The sequence below is a fragment of the Muscardinus avellanarius genome, assembly GCF_963383645.1.
Source record: "Muscardinus avellanarius genome assembly, chromosome: 12".
Classification (NCBI taxonomy): Eukaryota; Metazoa; Chordata; class Mammalia; order Rodentia; family Gliridae; genus Muscardinus; species Muscardinus avellanarius.
The window spans coordinates 106,960,500-106,984,392 of NC_137798.1; the positions used below are offsets into that span (position 1 = coordinate 106,960,500).

General features: G+C 63.8%; 1 protein-coding gene across 1 annotated transcript; it reads left to right on the forward strand.

Annotated features, from left to right (window-relative positions):
* Positions 1-5,182: 5,182 nt before the first annotated feature.
* Positions 5,183-23,589, forward strand: ADSS1 (adenylosuccinate synthase 1; the record flags this gene model as incomplete). The annotated part of the gene is made up of 13 exons (XM_080708202.1): positions 5,183-5,374; positions 12,120-12,222; positions 15,327-15,389; positions 15,767-15,817; positions 16,123-16,189; positions 16,980-17,087; positions 17,229-17,310; positions 17,398-17,524; positions 17,910-18,064; positions 19,099-19,223; positions 20,712-20,809; positions 22,039-22,188; positions 23,537-23,589. 13 exons carry the CDS (start codon positions 5,183-5,185, stop codon positions 23,587-23,589), a joined length of 1,374 nt encoding a protein of 457 aa, XP_080564328.1.
* Between the last annotated feature and the right edge of the window lie 304 nt (positions 23,590-23,893).

Here is a 23,893-nt window from a genome sequence, read left to right on the forward strand (position 1 = left end):
CGTGCTAGACGGGCACTGGCACCCCTCAGAGGCTGGAAGGCAGCCCCCAGCCCTCCCCACTGTGGCCCTGGGTGGAGAAACAGCGGAGGTACGAGTTTGGGCTCGGCAGTGGCCACCCGCGGCCAGCGCACAGCACAGGTCTGTGCAGCGCCACGCTGCCCGCCACTGGCATCCCCTCAGTCTGCAGAGGCTTGGCCTCAGGCCTCCCCGGGAGGGAGAAAGCCTTCCCTCATTATTTCCCAGCGTTTCATTTGGAAAATGTAAGTCCAACAGGAAGTCTGAAGTCAGAATGAATCCCACCTTCTCCTTGGAATTGTGAGAATGTGCAAAACAGGCTTTCACGGCTCTCCAGCACCCACCGCCTGCAGAGCCAGCGGCCACTCAGAGCCACTGTGGCTATGGTGGGCTCTCCCCAGATCCACCCAGGCAGGCCCTGTGCGGGGAGCAGGCCAGTCCCTCAAGTGGGGCCAGCTTTGTGCCTTCTCCCAGGCGCCTCCTGTGGTCAGTGCTTTGACGTTTGGGAAACAAGGTTCTATCAAGAAGCCAGGCATGCTTGGCTGGCTGGCACAGAGCTTTGGTCTCCTTTGTTCTAGTGCTTTCTAGACGCTCTCGTCTCTTTTGGAAGACACCCTGGTGCGTGTCTGTTCCCTCCCCCGTTGGTGCAGGTTGCGTGGGGGCAGGAACTGGCCTAGAGGGTTGGGGAGGGGCGTGAGCGCAGTGGCTAAGGTGGCGGTCACCACGGACCTCCCCACCGTGTGCCTGGGGCCCAGGAACGTGCATCCTCCTTGCGCCCTGCAGCTGGCAGCAGTTTGCACCCAGAGGTCCCATCCATCGTCCCCTGTAGAACTGTCACCGTCGCTGCCTTGCTCAGCCATGTTCAATGCACAGATCCTGTGTTCTCTGGGGACCCGGGGGCTCCTGTGTCCCCAGGTCAGAGAGGATCGGCAGCCCCTCCCTCCCAGTCCCCTCCACAGCGCCCAGCCATCCTTCCTGGTTTCCTGGGGTGGGCTGGGACTGAGACCCTCCCTTGGAGAGATGTTGCTTCTATATGCATTTCCTCACTCTGTCTTTGGGGCAGTGGTTCTCAAACCCCAGCCCGGCCATCCCCCTGGGGAGCCCGGGGCACCGCCTGGCTCTGGGCCCTGGGCTAGACAGTCTAGCACATGGGTGTGGGGGCAAAGGCCAGCTGGGGGCAGCCCACATAGCCCAGGGCCCTCAGCTCCTGCTGCACAGACCGAGCTCAGCCCAAGGGCAGTGGTTGCAGATAGTGAGCCTCTGAGCAGGAGGGGGGTGGGCAGGGCGCTCAGCCCCGCAGAGCCGCAGCCCCTCAGGGCTGAGCTGTTCCCACCAATTTGGTAGCTTCCTCCTGGATGGATGTTGCTGCCCCAGAGAAGGGGTCAGAACAGCTGCTTACGATGTCATTTCCTCTCTCCACAGGCTTCAGACCCAAGCCCAAGGCCAAGTGAGAGCCCTTGCTACCCTCAACACGATGGTGGCCCTTGGACCTGCGGCTGAGCAAGGCTTGCCGGGGGCCAGGCTGGGACTGGGCCCCTGAGAAGCCCCAACTCCGTGCCTTACCCAGCCAGGCCCTCCCGGAGCCTCCTCGGGGCATTGCGCCCAGGGCCTGCGCCCTCCCGGGGCCTCCTGCACGCACACAGCCTCCTGGTCTGCTTTGGATCCGACCCTGCTCCTGCATGCGCCACAGGGCAGGGGGCAGCCTCCTCTCTGCCCACGGCCCTCTGCGGCCCTCTGGAGGTTAGCCCCCTCGTGGGCCCAGCCCTGTCACTGTCAGCTCAGCTGGCTTTAATTGGGATACTGTTCTCTCGGACCTTTGTTGTTCTGGGGCTGAGCTGGGGCCGGTGAGGAGCTCCAGGCCTGGGTAGAAGCGAGCTGCAGATGGTGTTGTGGACAGACTGAGGCCCCCTCCTGTATGTCCAGCCCCCAAGGCTGGGGAAGTGGATAGCCAGGCCCCAGAGGACAAGGGCCTGCCTGGCAGCTACAGGCTAACTTGCAGCAGGCGGCCCCCTCCTCCTCAGTTCCCGCCCTCCCCACCCCGTGTGAGGGCCGAGGCTGCAGGGACCAATAAAGAGCAAGGCTGGCCAGCGGTGTGGCTGCCGTGTTGAGAACTGACACGGGCAGGTGGGCTGGACAGTGTTGAGGGGCCTGTTCTCTTCAGCACAGCTGGGCAGCGTGGGGGATGGGGAGGCTGGGCGGATGCGCCGTGGCTTGCCAGCTGTGGAGTAGGTAGTAGATGGGTGGGTGGGTGGCCCCATGAATTCCTCTGCCCTTGTGGAAATGGTAGACGGGAGGAGCCAGGTGGGTTCCTGAGGTCGAGGGCAGTGGCTCTGCCAGGTCTGGGCTCAGCTGTAGTCAGCAGGTAGGCCGGGGAGCCGGACAGCAGTCCTGAGCAGACAGGCTGTAGGCAGGTGTAACATGGCTCCTACGATGTTCCTGGAGCCTGTGCCAGGTGTGAGGGGGCACACGAGTGGTCACCACTGCCTTCAGACGGTACTGGGGTTTGCTGTCCATAGAAGGCACGCCACGGCCCCACCCCACAGCAGCGTGTGGAAATGTTCACTCAGCAAGCATCCGCCAAGGGCCCTGGAGCCCTGGGGAGCGGCGTGAAGCCGGCCTGCCGGAGCACCCGGCACTGGAGCGAAACATGGTCGGGGAGGGCCCTCAACTGATCACAGCTGCCGATCTCCAGCGTGTGGTGCCCTGCAGCCCATTTACACATCTGTGCAGCAATCACCGGGGGCCAGGCTGAGACATTTCCCATCAGGCCGAGAGCCCAGGTAGACTAGCAGCCGTGCGCCCCCCTGGGCACTGCGGGGGTCATCCAGGGCGTTTCCTTTGGTGGCTGGCCCCTCTGGGTTTCGAGGTGCATCCCTGTTGGTGCAGGGAGCAGGCCCCGCCCCCAGTGCCACTACACCGCCCCACCGGTGAGTTCCTTCTGCGGCTCTGCTCCCCCACCTCTGGGGCAGTCTTTTGCAGAGGGCTCCTGCAGACGATCCCGCACACGTGTGTGGTCCTCTGCAGACAGTTTTCACTTCCCGGCTGGACCACATGCCAAGTTTACTCGTAGCTTTTTAAGAAACTGAAAGCTGTTTTCCCTGGGGCCACTCCACTTGCTACGCCAGCTTGTGCTATTGTTTGTAAGTTAAGCAGCTCAGCTCCTCCTCCACCTCCTCCTCCATGTCCCCAAATAAATCCTCAAGTAACACTGAGCCGAGGCTTGTGCTGTGTGCTCCTGGGGGCGAGTGCCGCCTACCGCGTGCCAGCAGTAGGGCTTCACTGCCTTCCCCAGGAGTCAGCTAAGTGGGTTACACCCAAAGCAGACCCGCTGGGCACAGAACGGGGCACCCTGCAGATGGAGGGGAAGCCAGACGTCTGGGCCTGTGGCCTCCATGCCTGACACCGTGCCACAGTGCCCAGAGTGGAAAGCAGAGGTGACCATGCCCTGCCCCCCAAGGCTGTCAGGGCCGCTCCCTGAGGTCGCACAGCAGAGGTCAGAGTTCAAGGCTTGGTGACTGTGCGTCTGCCCACCACCCTGGGAAAGGCTGCTGTGGGGGAGGAGTGTGTTCTAATTCAGGCTGGCCCATGTGACTGTGTCCCCAGCTGTTGGGCCTGGTCTGGGCTGTTTTTAGAAAAGCCTTGACAGCGCCCCCATCCAGGCCTCTGACTATTTATAGTCTCAGTTCTGGGGGAGTCAGAGCCCCAGGCCACCATTTGGCCCTACCCGGCCCACGGAAACCTCTGTGGTGGGACAGTCGAGGTGCCCCCTGGTCCCATGAGCCTTGACACATCCACTGTGCAGGGCCTCAGGTCTCCCCAGCAAGGAGAGCTGGTGCCTCCTCTCACAGACCTCCAGCACTGGGGGCCAAGGGCAAGCACCCTTTGTGTGACGTTCCAGTGAGCCCTTCACGACACTCGGTCCCTGCCATTTGGAGACAAAACACTTTAATCCTCTTGGTTGCTTCTGCACCCCCAGCCCCACCCGGGTGGCACCACCATCTCCCCAGACCTTGAGCCAGGCCCTCTGGCCCTGGCCCCAGCTGCTTCCCGGCCCACATGTTCATCTACTTCCCGCCCCAGCCAGCTCTTGCCCCATGGTGGTGGTATGGGGGGGTCGGGGGTGTACGATGTGCACACATAGGCCGTAGCTCTGTCCTGGGACGGCCCTGCAGCTCAAGGCCCCTGGCTGCTGCCCTGACATGGCAGCATCCACCCTGGAGCGGCTGAGGGTGAAGCCACCTGTCCCACCGAGCATGGCAAGAGAGGCTGGCTGGGAACAGCCGCTGTCCCCAGGCCCGGTGCCCCACAGTGCTCTCTGGGCCAGTGACCAGGACAAGCCCAGGGTCCACTCCCTCCTGCTGAGCATGGTCCAGTCCCCAGGTCTCCCTGTCACATGTCTGGGAGCACCTCTGCAGCCCAAGGAAGCGGGCAGCTCTGAGCTGTCCAGAAGTCAGCCTGCACCAGACGGGCCCTTCTGCACTGAAGCCCCAGGGAAAGCGCACTGCCCCCCAACCCTAGGCCCCTCCAAGTCCTCTCCAAGCCATCTGAGGACTCCATTTGGGACCGCAGCCCTCCGCCCGGCCCCCAGTCCCTCCACGGAGACGGGATGGAGGTCTGGTGCGGGCCTCTTGGAAACCCAGGCCCTGCAGAGGCAGGGGCATCAGGTGGGGGTCTCTGCACGCGAGTGCTGCTCTGTGCTGGGGGTCCTTGCTGGCAATAGCCAGATTTGAGCCAGCTAAGCTGAGTGGGGGGGGGGGGGGGATGAAGAAACGGGGCTGGGCGCGGCTCTGGGGCCCCCGGGGGCGCGCCCCTCGCAGGACCCTGGCTCCTCAGCCTCCGAGTGGGCGGCGAGCACACGGCGCCTTCGCCAGCCGCGCCCCCGCCCTGCCAGGAGCCCGGACTGGGCCGGGCGGGGCCGGCTGCGTGGACGCCTCGCCGGGGTCAGGTGTCCGCGCCGCTCCCCCTCCCCCGGCGTCCGTCCTTCCGTCCGTCCGTCCCTCTCGGCGCGCTGAGCAGCCGCGGCGGGGCGGGGCGCGCCCAGGTCACCGAGGCGCCCGCCCGGGCCCGCCCCCGGCCCGCCCCTGCCCTGGGCGCGGCATTTAATGGCGGGCGCGCGGGCAGCGGCGGGCTCCCGGGCGGCCCAGCGCAGCGCACCAGCCGGACCAGCATGTCGGGGACCCGAGCCTCCAACGACCGGCCGGCCGGCGCGGGAGGCGTCAAGCGGGGGCGGCTGCAGCAGGAGGCGGCGGCGACCGGCTCCCGCGTGACCGTGGTGCTGGGCGCGCAGTGGGGGGACGAGGGCAAGGGCAAGGTGGTGGACCTGCTGGCCACGGACGCCGACGTCGTCAGCCGCTGCCAGGTGCGGGCCGCGCCGCGTCCCCCACCCCGCAGGCGCGCCCCGGCCGGCCCCCTCCCGCGCCGCCCCACGCACGCACGCGCCGCGCACACGAGCCGCCCCCCCGGGCGGGGCCGGGGCCAGGGTTATAAATACCGTGCTGAGCCGGGGACACCCGATCCCCGGGCTGGGGCTGCCGGGTAGTGACGCCGGGCCGGGCGGGGCCGGCTCAGAGTAGCTGAGGGCCCCAGACACCTTTCCTGTCCTGCTGGGGCCGGGCCGGGGCTGGGGAGGCCGTGGAGGGGCCGCGGCTGCCGGCTGGGCAGGGGGTGGCCCCTGTGAGTGAGCCGGCCTGGGTGGGACCCGAAGGAGAGTTGGGGAGGGGACATTCCAGCGGACAGGGGAGGAGGAGCCTACGCTTCAGGCCCAAAGGCGGCCCAGGCCGGCCGCGTCCTCTAGGGCCAGCCCAGGCTGCTCGGTGAGACTGTTCTGAGCACACAGACCTGGGCCGGGCCGGCGTGCCCCCCAGCCACCTCCTGTGTGGGACCCTCCGCGTGCTTTGCCTTATTCTGCACTGCTCGCGACTGGGCCAGCTCCTGGACTCAGCCAGAGGGCGCAGGTGATCGTGCTGCTGGGGTTTGGATCCCAGAGTGGGCAGGGGCACCTGGTGGAGCCCAGTGCCCCGGGCTGCACTGCTCCCTGCAGAACTACAGGAGGCTGAGCTGGACCAGGTCCCCTTGGGGCCCGCGTCCCCTTGGCTCAGGGCTGCCTGGCCTCTTCAGATAGAGCTCAGCCACTATCTCGCCATACCTGATGGCCTTCTGGAAAGTTCTTGCTGGGATGGCGAGACTCCCACCCTCTCAGCCCTACGCCGAGGCAAATGAGCGCATCCCTGCCCCCTGGGAGCTCAAGGCCCAGGGGCAGCCCCAGACCCCAATCCCTCTGCATGGGATGTTCCCCCTCTGCAGTGTGTGAGACAGGCCCCGTCCCCCTGCAGTCCAGGGTGCCCCTGGCAGCCCCTGCCCCCTCTTCAGGCCCCTCTGCTCTAGGGGTGCCCAGGGCCCCTCCACAAAACCAACCCACTCTGTTCAGTCCCCTGAGTGTCTGTGGTGTGGGGAGGAGCTGTGGACAATTCCCTAGTACTGTCCAGAAGTATCAGGACCCACAGCCCGCTGTGCTGACAGTGAGCCAGGCCCTGCCCACTCCCATCACTTGCCACGGCCAGGGCCAGCAGAGGCCAGAGCAGGCTGGACCCCCTCGCCTGAACTCAAGCCCACCAGTGTCCTCTCCCAGCCGGGTCTCCCCAGCCGGGATCCTGGGCTCTCCAACTTTGCGGGAGTAGACAGGCCAGGGCCATGCCTCCTCAGCCTCACAACAGGCCTCCTGTGAACTCCTTTACCAGTGGGGAAACTGAGGCTGGGAAGTTGAAGAGTGACACCAGCTGCCCCTCGGGAGCCCTTGCCACGCACCCCCACAGCACTGGCCTCCCCTCCTGGAGAGGGTGCTGGAGCTGGGCCTACAGCTGGGCACCCACTCGGGCCTTAACTCAGCCCCTCCGCCAGGAGCTCTGGCCCCAGCTCTCAGAGAGTGCTCAGTGACCCTGGCTTCCTGCTTTTCTCTCTCTCCTGCAGTGGCTCTTCACCCACCGCTGGCCTCCCTGCATCTCCCCCCTTCTGTGCCCCCAGGACCACTCTGTGGTCAGAGGCTGGTGGAGTGAAGGCTGGGCCAGATGTCTGGCGAGGTTACCTTGCACTTGGAGTGCATGCACACGCTGTTGGAGACACCCGGGGCGCGGGCCAGACCCCGCAGTGGACCAAGGGATCGGGCAGGACAGGAGCCAGGAGCTGGGCAGAGGGGCTAGAGGCTGAGTCCTCTCTTGGCAGGCTGGCTGCGTGAAGGATGGAAGCCCTTGGCTCCAGGCCACACTGGCTGCTCCCCAAGCTCCCGAAGGGTCAGCTGGCTTATGCTGCACCCAATGCCGACCTGAGCGGGCCGTGTCCTCAGGGCCGCCCTGGCCACTGGAGAGCGCGGGGTCCGGCTCTCCTTGGTTAACCCTCTGCCCAGCGGACCCATCACCAAGCCCAGCTCCCCAGCCCCCCTGGCCCTGGGCACTGGTCACGAGTCTGCCTACTCACCCTGGGGGCTGACTTCCCTCCCGCCAGGCAGTGGTCTGGGGCTCCCCCAGGCCCCGTGGCCGCCCTTGCTCCTGCCCCTCCCATATGAGGCGTGGGCCACGCCCAGAGTCACGAAGGAGCTCCCTCAGCTCCTCTCCGCCCTCCGCCCTCGGGCTCTTTCCCTCCAGGTCCCTGCTCCCCACTAGACGGACACAGCTTTTCCTACCCCTCGCCGTGGGGGTGTATACCTCTGATCTGTTGGGGTTGTGGCATCGCTCCCCGTCCGGGCGCCCCACTCCCTGGGCCACGTCTTCCTGAGCCAGGGCCACCCCCCACCTCCCATGCTGGAGGACCTGGCCCCTCTCAGCACGGTGGAGGTGCCCTTCCCACCCGGCTCCCTAGGACTCCCCAGCTTTCCCTTTTGTGTCCCCGTGTCTCCCTCTGCAGCTCGATGAACCTGCCTTGTGCAGCCCCCACGGGCCCCAGGCTGCGTCGCGCCCCGGCTCCTGCCTCCATCCCACAGTGCCTTTCTCTGGCTTCTTGGGGGCATACCTATAGGGGTTTTAAGTCCCCCTCCTCCCCGCCGCAGGCCGCTGGGCTCCTGATATCTGACTCTGCTTGACACCAGGATACTGTGCTCTTCCCACCCCCAGGCCCAGCCAGGCCTGGAGTGCGGCTGGGGCTGCCCCAGGCCACGGTGTGCATGGCATGGGGTCCCAGCCTGTGTCTCCTGGTGTGGCAGCGCTGGTCAGAGCTGGCCTCCGTGCTTTGAGGGCGTGTCTATGCAGTGTGGGTGCTCTGGAGTGTTTTCCAAGGGGCTTTGAGGACGCTCTGCCTCAGGCCCCTGGCTGCTCCTGGGACTTCTAGGAGCAAGAGGCTGCTGCCTTGGGCCAGAATGCTGTGCAGCCTTCCAGAAGCAGGCCCCCTGCGCCTCCGCTCCGGCTAGGGCAGTGCTCCGGGGGAGAGGGCCACACAGCCCGGCACAGCCAGGCCAGGCCGACCTCAGCGGCGCCCAGGCTTGGCCCCACTTCTGGGAAAGCAACTCATTTAGGACTGGATGGGAGAGAGAGGAGGCTGTGAGCAGGTACCGGAGCAAAGCCAAGTGGCGCAGGGTGCCCGCGCTGAGGGCCAGGCTGCGTCCCCACTCCAGCCCTGGAAGGGTGCAGGTCCTCCAGCCTTACAGCCCCCAGGACCGTCCAGGCCAGCATGGTTGGGGGTCAGAGGAGGCCATGGCTGAGTGGGCCCTGAGGGGGTCGGAGGTCAGCAGAAGCCCTCCCCCGGCAGATGGCAGGCGCCGTGCCAGCGTATGGGGTGGGGTGGAGGGGAGCGGGGCCACTGCTGCACAGCAGGAGCCCGCCCCACGGGACGTGGACATGCAGGTGAGCCTGCCACGCACGAAGCCCGTGTTGTGGGGTGTCCGTGCAGTGGCAGGAGAGGCAGGAGTAGGGGCAGCCTGCAGAGGCGGGGCGGGCGCCCTGACAAAGCTTAGCAGTGTGAGGCACACCAGACCCCTCCCGGGCTAGCAGCCTCCGGGGAGGCGGCCCTGGCCACCGAGGCCCCTCCCGGTCAGCTCAGCCCAGCCCTTGGGTTCCCAGGAGCCCAGAGCGGGGTGTGATGCGGGCTGGAACACCCCTGGGCGCTGGAAGCAATGGCCCAGCAGACTGCAGGAGTGCCCTAAGGCTCTCAGATGGTCTGACCCATACGGCCTCCTGGAGGGGAGGGCAGGCAGCTGGGGGGCTTCAAGGGAAGGGCCGCAGCAGGGGTGGGGGCAACCAGAATGACTCTGGGGTCAATGAGGAAGGACAGAGGTCGATGGGCTTCAGACCAGCCCAGCAGGGCTCCCGGGTCTGCCCTGGAAGGGCTGTGCTCGGGAAGCACAGGGAGCCGCGCGGATGAGTCGCAGGCTGCCAGAACCTTGGGTGCCAAGGCGGGTAGCAGGCACCCAGCACAGGCTGGGTGGGAGGGGTGATCGGATGTCCACGTTGCAGGGCTCGGACGGCACACACAGCCCAGGGGAAGGTGTCCCCATGGGGCCTGGGCTGACGTAGGCCTACCTTCCCAGGCCCCAAGGAGCCATGATCCAGGCCTTGGAGATAGTGCAGGGGTCAGGACACGCCCGTCTGTGTTTGTCCAGGGGTGAGAAATCTCTCTTGTCTTAACCACCAAGGAGATGGAGCTTGGCATGGCCAGCCAGGTGGGGCAGGGGCAATGGGCGGCACCTGTGTCCTCAGGATGCTACCTATGCCCAGCGCTCCTCAGTGCCCCTGACCCTAGGTCCCCAAGGCCAGGCTGGGCACTCAGGTCACTCATCGTGCCCCCAAGAGTAGGGCCATCTCCTGGCCTGACCAGTGGGAGGCGCTTGAGGCTCCATAGCTCCATGACAGCGCCCTGGACTCATGCGGTACCCAGCAGAGGTGGCCGTCCGTGGCAGCTCCCGCCTGTGGCCCGGCCCGCTGACCACTCAGGGTGCTTCTCTCGGGGCGGCAGGCCTGGCTTCCCGCGCCACCTATGGGAGCCGCAGCGAGCACCTTAGTTAACAGGGGCCTCTGAGCCTCCGGGGCCCCTGTCTGTGGCTGGCAGAGAAGCTGCCCTAAGCTTAGGTGCATTGCTTCACTGGGCCAAGGCTGCCCCTGCGCTCTGCAGCCCCAGAAAGCTGGCCACAAGGATCCCATGGCAGGGGAGGTGGGTGCCGAAGCTGCCTGGGCAGGACCGACCTGAGACCCTCAGCCTGGACCCTCTCTGTCCCTGCAGGAAGGACGAGGGGACGAGGGCTGCTGCCACCGACCCCCAGGGCTGCCCGGGCCAGCAGGGCGCTCCCCAGGGAGCTGGGCCAGATTGGCTGGAGATGGCATCCCCACTCCAGAGCTGCCCACCTGGGGTGGAGAAGCCGCTTTGAACCATGTTCTCCTCTCTCCCTGACCCTCCTCACAGTGACCAGCTTCCAAACCCGGCCAAGGCCCAGAGCCCTGGTGCAGGGCAGCTCTGAATGTCCTCACCCTTTGGGGTTGGTGGCCCTGGTGCCCAGCTCTCTGTGGGTGCCTTTGGGCTGAGGCTGAAGAAAGCGCAGAGGGTGCTCCTGTCCCATCCCCACCAGCTGCCACCTTGGGAGGCCCACAGGGTGAGGGGGAGACACAGTCTCTGGGGACCGGCACCCTAGGCTCCACAGAGCTGCTGGGAGCCCCGCACGTCTGCAGGGCTGGGCTGTTGTCCCAGAATGGCACGTGCCTCTCGGGACGGCTGTGCCTGACACCCCAGCCCCATAGCAGGCCCTGGGCCCGGGTCACCTGATGCCAGCTGGCTGGTGACGCCTGTGCTGTGCCCAGGCACGGTGTTTACCCCAACATAGCAGGACTGTGCCCGCCACCCTCGCGTCCTCTATCCAGCTGACGCAGGCCCTGGGCACGCGGGGAGGCGCCGGGACAGGGCCAGCCCCGCCCGGTGTCTGGACTCCCTGGCCGCTGGCTATGGTGTCTGGCCACCCCAGCCACCTCGTCCCTGGAGGCTGTGTGCCAGAGTGCCCAGTTCAGGCTCTGCTGAAAATTTGCCTTCTCTCTGGGCCTCAGTTTCCCTATGTGATCACCCCTCCCTGCGACCGCAGACATGCATGCACCTGCTTTGTGAGCAGGGCGGAGGGACTATGCACTTGCTGAGGCAGAGCCGGGGTCCTGGGCTGAGACCCCAGCCTCCCTCCGCCCCGCCTCCCGGCTGGCCACCATTCCCTTATCTCCAGGCCTGGATCTCCCGGCCTCCAGAGCCCCCTCGGGGCTGCTCCCTGCTCCCTTCCCCACCATGGCCTCCCCAGCACCCCTGCCTCCGCATGACCAGGGCCAGAGTCAGCAAGGTGTCCAGGTGTGCAGTGGCGGCCCTGCTCTCCAGTCTGCTGACGTGTGGAAAGCCCTTGGCCGGGGCCCTGGCATCGACCCTCCCCTGAGCTGGGAGACTCTGGATCTGTCCAGTGTGTCCTAGGAGCAGGCGGCCACTTGGGGGGGTGGCTCACCGCGCGAGGGGCAGGGAAGCAGGTGTGGGGGCCACCTTGCAGGGGCTGTGGGACAGAGCTCCAAGCACATCACCCCTCCACAACATGGCTGCGAGGGGCAGCATGGCCCAGCAAGGGGCAGGACGCAAGGAGGCCGTGGCCAGTCCATGGTGCCAGGCATCGGCACGTGCCCAGCCCTGGGGGCGAAGGGCAGAGGGTGAGCCTGGCGCCACAGCTTCCCTCCTGCCCCAGGTGGTGCTGAGGTGGTGGCCCTGGAGAGCAGAAGAGGGGCAGGTATCTGCGCGCGCGTGTGTGTGTGTGCGTGTGTGTGCGAGTGTTGGCTTCCAGGTAGTAGCAGGCCATCTCAAAAGTAAGTGTGTGCCTGTCAGCAAACACATCCATGGCGGGTGGGCCTCCTGCCCACTGGCCATGGCCCTGGTGCCCTGGGGTCTGCGTCCCCTGCCAAGGGCACATGGACAGGTAGAAGCGCCCGCAGTGGGTGACAGGCGGGCCACCCAGGCCCAGGACAGGAGCTCAGCTGCACCTGCCCCGTGGGCTTCTTCCCTGACCACGGGCCTGAGGACCTAGGGTCGGGCACGGTGGGGCTCCGCGAGCACAGCCTGGAGCGTAGGGTGGGGTGCGCATGCACGCGCTCCGCTCAGCCAGTCTCTGCCCGCAGGGAGGCAACAACGCCGGCCACACTGTGGTGGTGGATGGCAGGGAGTACGACTTTCACCTGCTGCCCAGCGGCATCATCAACGCCAAGGCCGTGTCCTTCATCGGTGAGTGCCGGGGCGCCCGCCTCAGGTGCCAGCTGCGCAGCCACAGAGGGATGTGCGGGGGTTCGCGCAGACGGAGGCACAGCCCTCGACCCACACGAGGCGCAGTGCCCGGCCTGGGGCCATCCCGGGCCTCGCAGAGGGCTCTGGGGCTCCCAGGGGCCAGGGTCTCTGCTGACCGCTCACACTGCCTGTGTGTGCCCGCACGTGCATGTGCGTGCGTGAGCACACACGGAGGTGGGTTTGTGGGGTGCGTGTGCACCTGCAAGCTTGTTGGCCTCCTTGCACAAGGGCTGGGCTGCGCTTCGAAGGGCCCTGTAGCCATCACCTCTTGGGCCTCCGGTCGGTGCAGCCACTGGTGACCTTTGGGTGCCCCCGAGAGGGGCGCCACCTCAGACTCCGGACTGCCTGGCTCTGCCCCCTTCACTCTCCCCTCACCCAGCCGGTGACACCTGTGCTCAGGGAAGTTTTGCCCTCCCCAGCATGAGCCTTTCTCGTCCTTTCCTTTTGGCTTTGCCTGCACGCTGCGACTTACCCGACCCCTACCCGGTCAGGAAGTACAGGCTGGGTGCTGCCTGGCATTGCCCAGCAGACAGCACAGGGCCTGGGCAGGGCGAGGGCTGGGCTGGAGCTAGTGTCTGGGAGCCGCCCCTGCTGCCCCCTGCGGTGGGGCAAGGACTGAGTGGACCACAAGGATCGTCTCACAGCAAGGTGAGCCCACGTCCTCCAGCTCGCAGGCCACCGACCATCAGGTGTTGCTGTAGGAAGCCCTGCTGGGTGGGAACGGGTGGACCCCTGCGAAATCCCCCCAGCTCTCTGTACCCCCCACCTGCAACCCTGCTGCCTCCGCCTGGCGGTTATTTTGAGAGTATAGCATTTAGATGACCTTCTGTGCTCCCGGGGGCTTGTGCAACTTCTGTTGCTCCCATTTGGCCTGGGGCTCGCCTCCCTTCGCCAGACCTGTGCTCTGACCGGCCCCACTGGATCACGGAGGGAGGGAGGGCCTGCTGCGAGGCAGCCCCGTCTGGTCTGCGTCTGGTCTGCATCTGCGGAGCTTCTTCTGGCTTTAGAGGAGAGGGCGGGAGCTCAGGCTCCCTCAGCCCACACCCTCAAGAATGCTGTGTGCCCCTGGGCAAATCGCCTTCTCTTTCTGGGCCTCCATCCTGCCTGCGGGGAGCGTCTCCGCAGAGCCCCTTCCGTTTTGCACGGACGGGGCAGCACGGCCGCCTGGAAGAGGCCTCTCCGTCCCATTTCCATGCATTTCAGTAAGCAGGGCAGCGTTACCAAGGGATGACCTCCACATCGTGAGGTTTACCCACTAGAAAGTAGCTGGCCACTGCCGCCACCATAGACTGTAGCTGGTCCTCTGCACAGCGGCCCCGCAGCGGGGCTGGTCGCCGCCCCACGCGGGAGTCGGAGTCCGCCTCTGCACGCGGAAGGTCCGTGCTGGGGTCCGTGTTGCTTTTGCCGTCTTTTTACTGCGGCAAAACACACCCAACACCTTTTTTTTTTTTTTTTTCAGTACTGCGGATGGAACCCAGGGGCATTCTGCCTCTGAGCTACACCCCTGGTCCTATTTTTTAGTCTTTTTATTTTTTTATTTTATTTATGTATTTATTTATTTATTTATTTATTTATTTATTTTTTGGTGGTACTGGGGTTCCTGGAAGCCCGTCTATCTCCGGACTACACTCCCAGACCTATTTTATTTTTGGAAACAGGGTCTCCTAAGCCAGCACGGCTGGCTTCGAACCTGCGCGATCCTCCTGTCTCTGCCTCCCAAGCGCGGGGATTACAAGCGTGCGCCACCACGCCCGGCCTAGTCTTTTTATTTTTTGAAAAGTCTCACTGAGTTGCAAAGGGCCTCACTAAGTAGCTGAGGCTGTCTTTGATCTGCCCGTCTCACCCTCCCGGATGCTGGGATTATGGGATTACAGAATGCTGGGATTATGGGATTACAAGCATGCGCCGCCACGCCTAGCTATTATATTTTATTTTACTGTGGTACTGGGATGGAATCCAGGGGCATTCTACCTCTGAGCCACAGCCCCAGTTCTTTGTTTTATTTTCATTTTGAAACAGGGTCTCACTAGGTTGATGAGAGTCTCACTACTTGCGGAGGCTGTCCTTGAACCCGGATCCACCCTCCCCGCACCTCTGGCCCTCGCTGACCTTTACTGTTATCACAGTGTTGCGTCTCCCACTGCCAGAGGATGAAATGATAGGAGGCTTAGTTTAAAGCCCTGACCGGCTTTGGTCCTGGAGTCCAGAGCTGCCTCGCCCATGGCGGGCAGGGAGAGCCCCGCCGCACTGGGCAGAGCTGGGCTCTGGGCCACGAGGCAGGAGGGGCGGGAGCGGGGCCCAGCTGACAGCGGGGTCCGGTTCCCCACCTCGGGGTCAGGCACCGGGCTGTCCTTGCTGTGCCGGCTCCGGTGGCCTGGAATCGCCAGGCCTTGGAGAACCGGCTCATCCCAAAGGTTGGTGTATGTTGTGGCCCTGAGCACAGGCACCCCTGTTCTGGCCGCTCTGCCCCGCCGGGGACCACAGCCTCCCTGGCCCGGCTTCAATGGGGCCACACCCTGCACGGCCCTCAGGCTGGCGCCTTCCCACCGGCAGTCTCATGGTGTTTCTCCACACCCTTGCGTCATGGCATGGTGGACAGTTTCCATTGTGCTGCAGTTTGTCCACTCAAACCTCGCTTGCTTCCGAGTCTCGGCACCTGGGATGGCGTGGGTGACGCTGCCCTGCCCACAGGCGCAGGTTCTGCGTGGACCTGTTTCAGCTCTTGGTCAATACAGGAACACGCTTGCCGCGAAGTCAACCCCACCACCTCCGGAACCTTCCCACGCGGAAGCTCTGAAACCTGAACAGCCACCACGCCTCCCGCTCCTAGGAAGCGCCGCACTGCCTCTCCTCCCGCGAGCGTGCGCCAGGGAGCTGGTGCGGTGGGCTCCGTGCGCCTGAGGTCACCCTGCTATCCGTGGGCGGATGCCAGGGCAGCCCGCCCCGTGCTCCACTACCCAGGCGCTGGCCAGGGCCTGCCAGGCTCATGCAGCTTCAAACGCGTTTCCTGACGTCTGGTACCGATTCTGCCCTGTATGTTGCAGGCAATGGCGTGGTCATCCACTTACCCGGCCTGTTTGAAGAAGCAGAGAAGAACGAGAAGAAAGGTGGGCCTGCACCCCAGACCACCGCCCCCCAAGCCCGGCCGGCCCCTCAGTGTCTCAGTGCCCTTGCTCGGGGCAGTGGCCCCGAACCCCTGCCACGGGCTGCTGCCTCGGCCTCACCCGGCCAGGTGGCACCACAGTCTTCGGCTTGGGAAGTCCGGGGAGGGAGGCTGGCGCGGGAGGAGCTCTGGCACGAGGGGCGGGGCCTGCAGCCTCCGCAGGGGAAGAGGCCATCGCTGCGCAGCACAGCGCAGCTGACCCTTGGGCCTCTTGCCCGCGGCTCACCCAACGGGAGGTGGGCGAGCGGCCGGACCTCGGCGCACCTCCCCTGAGTCCAGAGCACCCACGAACGCTGCCCACCCGTGTCCGTGCCCCTGCAGGTCTGAAGGACTGGGAGAAGAGGCTCATCATCTCTGACCGGGCCCACCTGGGTGAGGTTCACAGTAGGGGTGACCCCTCCGTGGCCGCAGAGCTGGGGACTCCGCGAGGCTCCCTTGTTCCCTCACCTGGTTCCCTGCCCTCCTCAAAGGGCTTCAAGGAGGGACTTGGGTCGGGGGTCACTAGTCCTTTTTGTGGGGAGACTGAGTCCCAGAGCCCCCCAGAGGAACTCCGGTGTCCATGTGCGGCCAGCACTCTGCGGGCCATGCCCCAACCTCAGCCTGGAGAGGGCGAGCAGCAGGCAAGGCCCACGTAACCCTCTGTCCCCTGCTCTGTCCTGCTCCCTGCCTCTGCACAGTGTTCGACTTCCACCAGGCGGTGGATGGGCTTCAGGAGGTGCAGCGCCAAGCTCAGGAGGGGAAGAAGTAAGTATGTCCATCGGGGCCTCTCAGGCCACCAGCTGGCCAGGGGGTGTCCAGCCCAGGGCATGGTGGGGATGGCCATTCACCGGCTCAGCGCCCCTGGAGAATGGTACCTGTCAGACCTGGGGTGCTGCCCTCAGGGGTGTCACACTGTCCTCTCTGGCCGCCACAGCCTGCACTGGCCTGGCAAATCACAGGACCTGGGGCACCTGAACAGCTGGAACAGCGGGGCTGCCCCTGCCAGCCACGCCTGCTGTGAGGCCAGGTCCTGCCCCTTCACGCCCCATGGTCGTGCCCTCGTGCACTTTGGATGTTCCAGGGACAGAGGTGCGAGGCACACCAGTCCTGCCTCGAAAGCCAGAGGTAGTGGTCAGTTTGCACACTCTCCCACACATGCACACACTTGGGCGGGCAGCCAGCCAGGTGGCCAGGACGAGTGTCTGACTGCGGGCTCGGGAGGCCCACGCCATCTGTGGGGACAGGAGGACGCAGCCTGCCCAGGCTAGGAGAGGCAGTCGCTTATGGACCCCAAGATCAGCACCCTCACTGCTAAGCAGGAATGCAGGCAGAAGACAAGGAGGCAGGGCGGGGCGAGGTGCCCCCAGCCAGGCTCCCCGCCCACTGTGTGAGGAGAGTTCCAGCGGGCTTCGCGGTAGCCTGGCACCCAGAGCCCTGAATGCCAGAGCTGGGGGCACCTTGATATCACTGTCCCAGGCCCTATGTTCACAGGGTGGGCCCTGGGCTCCTCGGGGGGCTGGCCAGGGACCTCACCAGTATCTGCACCCGCGCTCAGTATCGGCACCACCAAGAAGGGAATCGGGCCCACCTACTCCTCGAAGGCTGCGCGGACGGGCCTCCGCGTCTGCGACCTCCTGTCAGATTTTGATGAGTTTTCCACCAGGTACCTGGGGTCTGCCTCCAGGGGACAGGCGCAGGGGTGGGCGGGAAAGACCCTGGCTGGGCTTGGGGGGCACTTGGGTCAGGGCGGGATGAGGTTCCCGGTGTGGGCCGCCGGCGACCACAATGAAGGTCGCCTGCGCAGATTCAAGAACCTGGCCCACCAGCACCAGTCTATGTTCCCCACACTGGAAATAGACGTGGAAGGTCAACTCAAGAAGCTCAAGGTGAGGTGCGGGCCCCGGCCGCAACCCCAGGGGCGCACGGTCCTCAGGGAGAGTGGGCTCACCCTCACCCCGCCGCACGGCCCCCAGGGCTTTGCCGAGCGGATTCGACCCATGGTCCGAGACGGCGTCTACTTCATGTACGAGGCTCTCCACGGCCCCCCCAAGAAGATCCTGGTGGAAGGAGCCAACGCCGCCCTCCTGGACATTGACTTCGGTACTTGCTCCCCGGCTGGGCGGCCTCACCCCGCCAGGCCCAGCTGCAGGCTGGGTTGAGCCACCTTGTCATGCAGCCCCATGGAAGCGGCCCAGTGTCCCTAGGTCTCCCAGTTTTGGCATGGAGGAGCAGGACGGAGCCAGAGAGTGGACAGCAGAATCAGGAGCCTGGCAAAGGCCCCCTTCCTGGTCCCAGCCCCACGCGCACCCCTGTCTAGCCCAGTCTACCCTGGGAGCGGCCTTTGCCTCCACTCCTCTCAGACGCCCCTGGGAGCCGCATGGCACGGCATACTGTGCCCCTGCAGGCCACGACCCAGGGCGGCCCCCCTCTGCCAGCCCCTGAGCCCGGCTGAGGAGGCTGTGGCCCCAACCGTTGTGTCCTGCAGGAACGTACCCCTTCGTGACTTCTTCCAACTGCACAGTGGGCGGCGTGTGCACAGGCCTGGGCATCCCTCCGCAGAACATAGGCGACGTGTACGGTGTGGTGAAGGCCTACACCACCCGCGTGGGCATCGGGGCCTTCCCCACCGAGCAGATCAACGTGAGTGCTGACCACCAGGCTACAGGGCCGCGGGCGGGGCACATGACCAGAGCACAGGCACACCCACAGTTCTATCCAGGAAGGGTGTGAAGCCCCCAGGCCAGTGGGCGCTCAAGCCCCTTAGGACACCTTCATTTGGGGGCCACCTGGGCCTGGAGGGCACACTGGGCTCCTCTGGGCCTGTCCCTGAAGTTGGATCATCTCTGTTCTTTCCAGAGCCTCATCCGGCTGGGGTCTCTGTCACCCCCAAGCCAGAATCAGGGCAGATCCCCAATCCCCCAGCCTTGGGGTATTTCTGGAAGCCACAGTTTTCCCTGAACCCTCAAGAGCCTCCGCCCTTCCTTCCATAGCTTCATCCTGAGACCTTGGCGGGAGGTCACGGGGTCTATCCCAGAGCAGGCAGGAAGAGCAGGCTCCTGTGAGCATCAGAGTTGGGTGCAGGGGGCTGAGTCCTGTCCAGAGAAGCATGGAGATTCTTTTGTGTGTATGTGGTAGTGGGGATGGAACCCAGGGGCATTCTACCTCCAAGCTACACCCCTAGGCCTATTGTTTATTGTTTATTTTGAAACAGGGTCTCACTGAGTTGCAAAGGGCCTCACTAAGTAACAGGCTGTCTCAAACCGAGACCCTCCTGTCTCAGCCTCCCGAATGCTGGGATTACAAGCATGCCCACCATGCCCAGCCTGGCCGGGAGTTTTTACAAAAGGGCACAGGGACTGGGTAGAGATCAATAGCGCCTGAAAGCCCAGCTGCAGGACCAGCCTCACCCTCACCTGTGCAGGAGGGGAGAGGGCCGGGCGTGGGGGGAGGGGCTTTGCTGGCTCACAGCCAGTGGACAGAGGTCCTACTGTGTGCGCCTTGGCTGGGGCCACTCACCGGTGAGGAGGGGCATGGGGGCCCCCTGTCAGAGGGTGTAGCTTCAAGGATCCTCCTTCCTCAAGGAAGAGGACGGGAGGGGACGGGAAGACTGGGAGAGAGGGGGAGGAGAGGCTCCATCGAGAGCAGATGGATGGTGCGACTCGGTTCTCTCCCAGGAAATCGGAGAGCTGCTACAGAACCGTGGCCACGAGTGGGGGGTGACCACGGGCAGGAAGAGGCGCTGTGGCTGGCTGGACCTGATGATCCTCAGATACGCACACATGGTCAACGGATTCACCGCGTGAGCAGCCCACGGCCCTCCCGTGCGGTCCCCATGGGCGCCGAACCCCGACACCCACAGGGGAAGCGGGCTCAGCACCGGGGCTGAGGGTCATGGCATCCCGTGCAGCTCCCCGCGGTGAGGCCAGCCCTGAGCTGGTGGCACTGAGCCAGGCATCGGTACTGTGGCTGCCTATAATCCCAGTACTTGAGAGGCTGAGACAGGAGGATCACAGATTCACAACCAGCCTGAGCAACTTAGCGGGACTGTTTCCAGATTAAAAAATACACAGGGCCGGGGGCGTAGCTGTGAGGTAGACTGGCACTGAGGTCCACAGGCCGTGGAGGGCGGGCGGCATCTCAGCCCTGTAAGAGGTGACGCAGGCCGCATGGAGGTGGGGAGTAACTCAGCAGGAGAAGCTTAAGTTCTATCGCAACCAGAATCCCTACTGAGGGCACCTAGAATTAGTACTGTGTTGGTGGGGCTGGGCAGGGCAGGGCAGGACCCCAGCACAGTGCACTCTGAGCCATAGGGCCCTAGAGCCTGGGCAGATCGGGCTCCCAGAGGGGGCGCTTTGGAAAGATGGTAGGTGGCCACTGGCTGGTCTGCAGCGGGCCATGGGGACATCCTGCCGGAGGGGCTGCAGGGCTCAGGGGCAGATGAGCCAGTAGGTAGGTACCGTGGCCTCGGTGCCCTTCATCCCAAGGGTGGTGCTGGGGAAGCAGCTGGCTGCAGGCCTGAGCAGGGCCAGTGGACAGTACCTTTAGCAACATAGAAGACAGTCTACAGCCCCACAGCTACCCCGCACCACCAGGAGCTGCCTCGGGGCTCCTGGGAGGGTCCAGAACTGCAGCCAGAGAGGCTGTTACACTCCTCTCCTTTGGGGATTATCCCCAGAGGGAGCCGAGCCTTGGCTAGGCCCAGGGACTGTGGTTCCCCAGCAGTGCCGCCCAGGCTGACAGCCCTTGGGAGGAGCTGCCACAGGTCCCTCACTCTGAGCAGGAAAGGAAAATACCCCCAAGGGGGTGGAACAGAGCCCTGGGGTGCAGGAGAGAGAGGTAGGACAGCCCCAGGGGTTTCCCAGGAGGACCCACTGCCCAGGAACATCTCCTGGGGGTCACCATTCCTCTCCAGCTGGTAAGACGGGCCGGGGCTGTGAGCACACAGCTTCCACCACGGGGGAGCCCTGGCCGGGCTGGGGTCTAGACTCACTGTCCCCCTGGGTGGCACCTCGCTCACGGGGCTGGGACCCCACATAGGCGTGTCATGGGGCAGTTGGGCAGCAGCCTTGGGCAGAAGAGGGTGCTCTGACTGGCCAGGGTGAGCCGAGGTTACGGGAAGGGGTCCTGGATGGCTGAGGTGAGCACGGCCGAGGCGGCTCCTGCCGTGTGGCCCGCTCAGCGGTGACATCTTGCAGAGTCGCCTACTCTTTTCTCTGTTCACTGTAAACACAGAGGCCGAAATGGTGGCATGCTGACTTGTCTGTTGTCTCATCTTGGTTTTGGGCAGGCTGGCCTTGACCAAGCTGGACATCTTAGACGTCCTGAGTGAGATCAAAGTTGGCATCTCGTACAAGCTCAATGGGAAGAGGATTCCCTACTTCCCAGGTACGTCAGCCGCTGTTCCCTGGCAGCCGGCCGCTTCCGTGGCTTTGGAACAGAGACTGTGGTTTCTGAGAGGGAGGGAGGGACTTGGCAGGCTCAGCAGGCTGAGGGCCGGCTGCCTGCTTCCAAAGACAAGCCTCCCTCTGGCTTCGGTCCCTCCTGGGCCAGGGGAGGCCTGGCAGGGTGGTAACAGGTAACTCTATGGTCTAACGGCTCAGGGACAGGTCTGGGTTGGCAGGCGGGAGTTGACCTGCCACTTGTCCAGGAACACTGGGAACTTCACTCCTCACCTCCAAGGACACTTTCAGTGAAGAGAATATACTTTGTAGTTAGATCGACCTGTCATCTATCTATCCATCCATCCATCCATCCATCCATCCATTTATCTCTATCGTTGATGCTGGGGATTCCAGGTCTCGGCCATGCAAAGCATGCCCTCCGCCAACAGCCATGCCCCCAACCCTAGTTAGACGCCTGAAGATCTAACGGGGTTCCTGCTACAGTGCATCCCTTCTTTCGAAGAGCATAAAGATGTTATCTCCCAAACGTCAGTTTCTGAGCATCTGGGACACGCCCCTCAGCCTCACACCAGGGTCCTGTCTGACCATTCTCCCTATAGCTTCTCCCAGCAGCCGTGGGCAGCTGCCCTTGCTCGTCACACCTAAGGACACTGGGGGAGGCTCCGAAGTACCCCTTGGCCACAGGAGCCACGTGCGCCGTTGAGGCCCCCTGACCCCTAACTTTGAGAGGGTACAACCCTGAAGCCCCCAGTCTCCTCCACGGTCATTTGCAGGGCTTCGTGCAGATGTGAGGTGCCGAGGTAGAGGCCTCCAAAGCCCTCGTGGGGCTGCTGATTCCAGCATCTCGTCAGTCAGGGTGGCTGGCTGTGAGCGTGGGCTCTGCCATTGAGGAGCTGCTGTTCCTGGGCAAGGGTCTTACGTCCTTAAAGATCCCAGTGCTGCAGTGGTCTAGTCTCTTACAGTGCCACGCAGGGCCTCGGAGTCCCTCAGCTGGCGCCCTTGAAACACTAGCAGAGCAGTGGGTGGTGGCCAGTGTCCAGGTGGGCACAGCTCCGGTCTGGAAGCGGGGGCCCTTCTGCTGCTCCCTGCTGCCTGCCCAGTGCTGAGACAACCATCAGGGCCTGCTGCCCTGGCCGTCTTCCTGCCTGGCGAGCCGCCATCCAGGAAAGGACGTGGAGCCCCTGGGACCCGCTCACCCCTGCTGTCCCCCAGCCAACCAGGAGATACTTCAGAAGGTCGAGGTGGAGTACGAAACGCTGCCCGGCTGGAAAGCGGACACCACGGGTGCCAGGAAGTGGGAGGACCTGCCCCCGCAGGCCCAGGGCTACGTACGCTTCGTGGAGAACCATGTGGGCGTGGCAGGTGGGTGCCCGGCCTGCGCGGCATGGCCAGTGAGCAGAAAGCAAGCCCGGGCGTGGCATCCAGGGACATACTAGGCAGTGGCCCTGTCACCATTTGTCACAGCTGTGACCCAAAGACTTGCCCACATACCTGAAGGGAAGGGAGACATTAGCTCACGGCTTTCCTTGGAGATATCGGGGTTCGGTCTGTGAGGCTGGGAACTGCGGACCCCAGGGCATGGCAGCAGAAACCCGAAACAGACGAGCTCTTAGGGACATTTTATTTTATTTATATGCACTGGGGATGGAACCCAGGGGCATTCTACCTCCGAGCAATACCCCCAGCCCTATTTTTTTATTCTTAATTTTGAAACAGGGTCTCACTGAGTTGCAAAGGGCCTCACTAAGTAACTGAGTCTGTCCGTGAACCTGCATAATCCTCTTGTCTTGGCCTCCCGAATGCTGGGATGACAAGCGTGCGCCGCCACGCCCAGCATTTTAGGGGACATTTTATATTTAACTATAACAGACAGTGAACAGCAAGGGGCTGGAGCTGGGTACGGTGCGGTCCAGGGCAGGTCACTTTAGCAGTGGCCACCAGGGTGGGGCCCCCAGTGACCCAGCCAGGAACAGTAGCCGCCGAGGGCAGATCGGCAGGTAGGACTTCTGCCACCGTGAATGTCCGCGGCGTTTGTGCCTACGGGAAGGTATGGCAGGCAGCCCAGGTGGCCAATGTGAGGAGCAGGAGCAGGGTGGGGGGAGGCCCCGCTCTCTGCTGTGTATGGATACCACCCCCACCGTGTACTACCTTTACCATTTAAAACTGAAAAGTATTTCCACATATCCAGGCATGGTAGCACACTCCTGTGACCCCAGTACTTGGGAGGCTGATACAGGAGGATCACGGGTTCAAGGACAGCCTCAGCAATTTAGCGAGACCTTATTTCAAAATAAAAAATAAGAGCCGCGCGTGGTGGCGCACGCTTGTAATTCCAGCACTCGGGAGGCTGAGACAGAAGGATCGTGCAGGTTTGAAGCCAGCCTCGGCTACTGAGTGAGGCTCTCGGCAACATAGTGAGACCCTCTTTACAATAAAGTATAAAGTAGGTCTGGGAGTGTAGCCTGGAGGTCGAAAAGCCCCTGGGTTCCACCCCCAGTACCACCAAAAATAAAAATAAAAAATGAAATAGGGCTGGGGGTGTAGTTTGGAAGCAGAATGCCCCTGGGTTCCACCCCCAGTACCACACAAAAACGTATTTCCACATGGAGGAGAACAGCCCCCTTGCCAGGGGAGGCTGAGAGCTGTGACGGAAGGCTGTCCGCGCGCCTCGGGCCCCAGCCTTCCTGACCTTTCTTTGTCGCCTTTGCAGTCAAATGGGTTGGCGTTGGCAAATCCAGAGAGTCCATGATCCAGCTGTTTTAGACACGCTGAGCCTATGCCAGCAGGCCACGGCAACGTCCGGTCCCTGAGCACACAGCTGCAGCCATCGCAGCCAACACCGTAAACAAAAAAAAAGTCAAAACAATTTCCTGTAATTCTCTTTTTCTATTTAAGTCTAGCTCGACCCCCACTGAATTCTACAGTGATTTTAAACACCCCAACGCCAGCACTGTGTGCGTTTTTTCAAATTCTGCTACTTAAAAGGAGCCCAAGTGCTCAAACAGAGGCCTTGTGTGGCAGGCGGGCTGTCACCGGTGGTGTGTGCCCTGGGGTCATGTCCTAATAA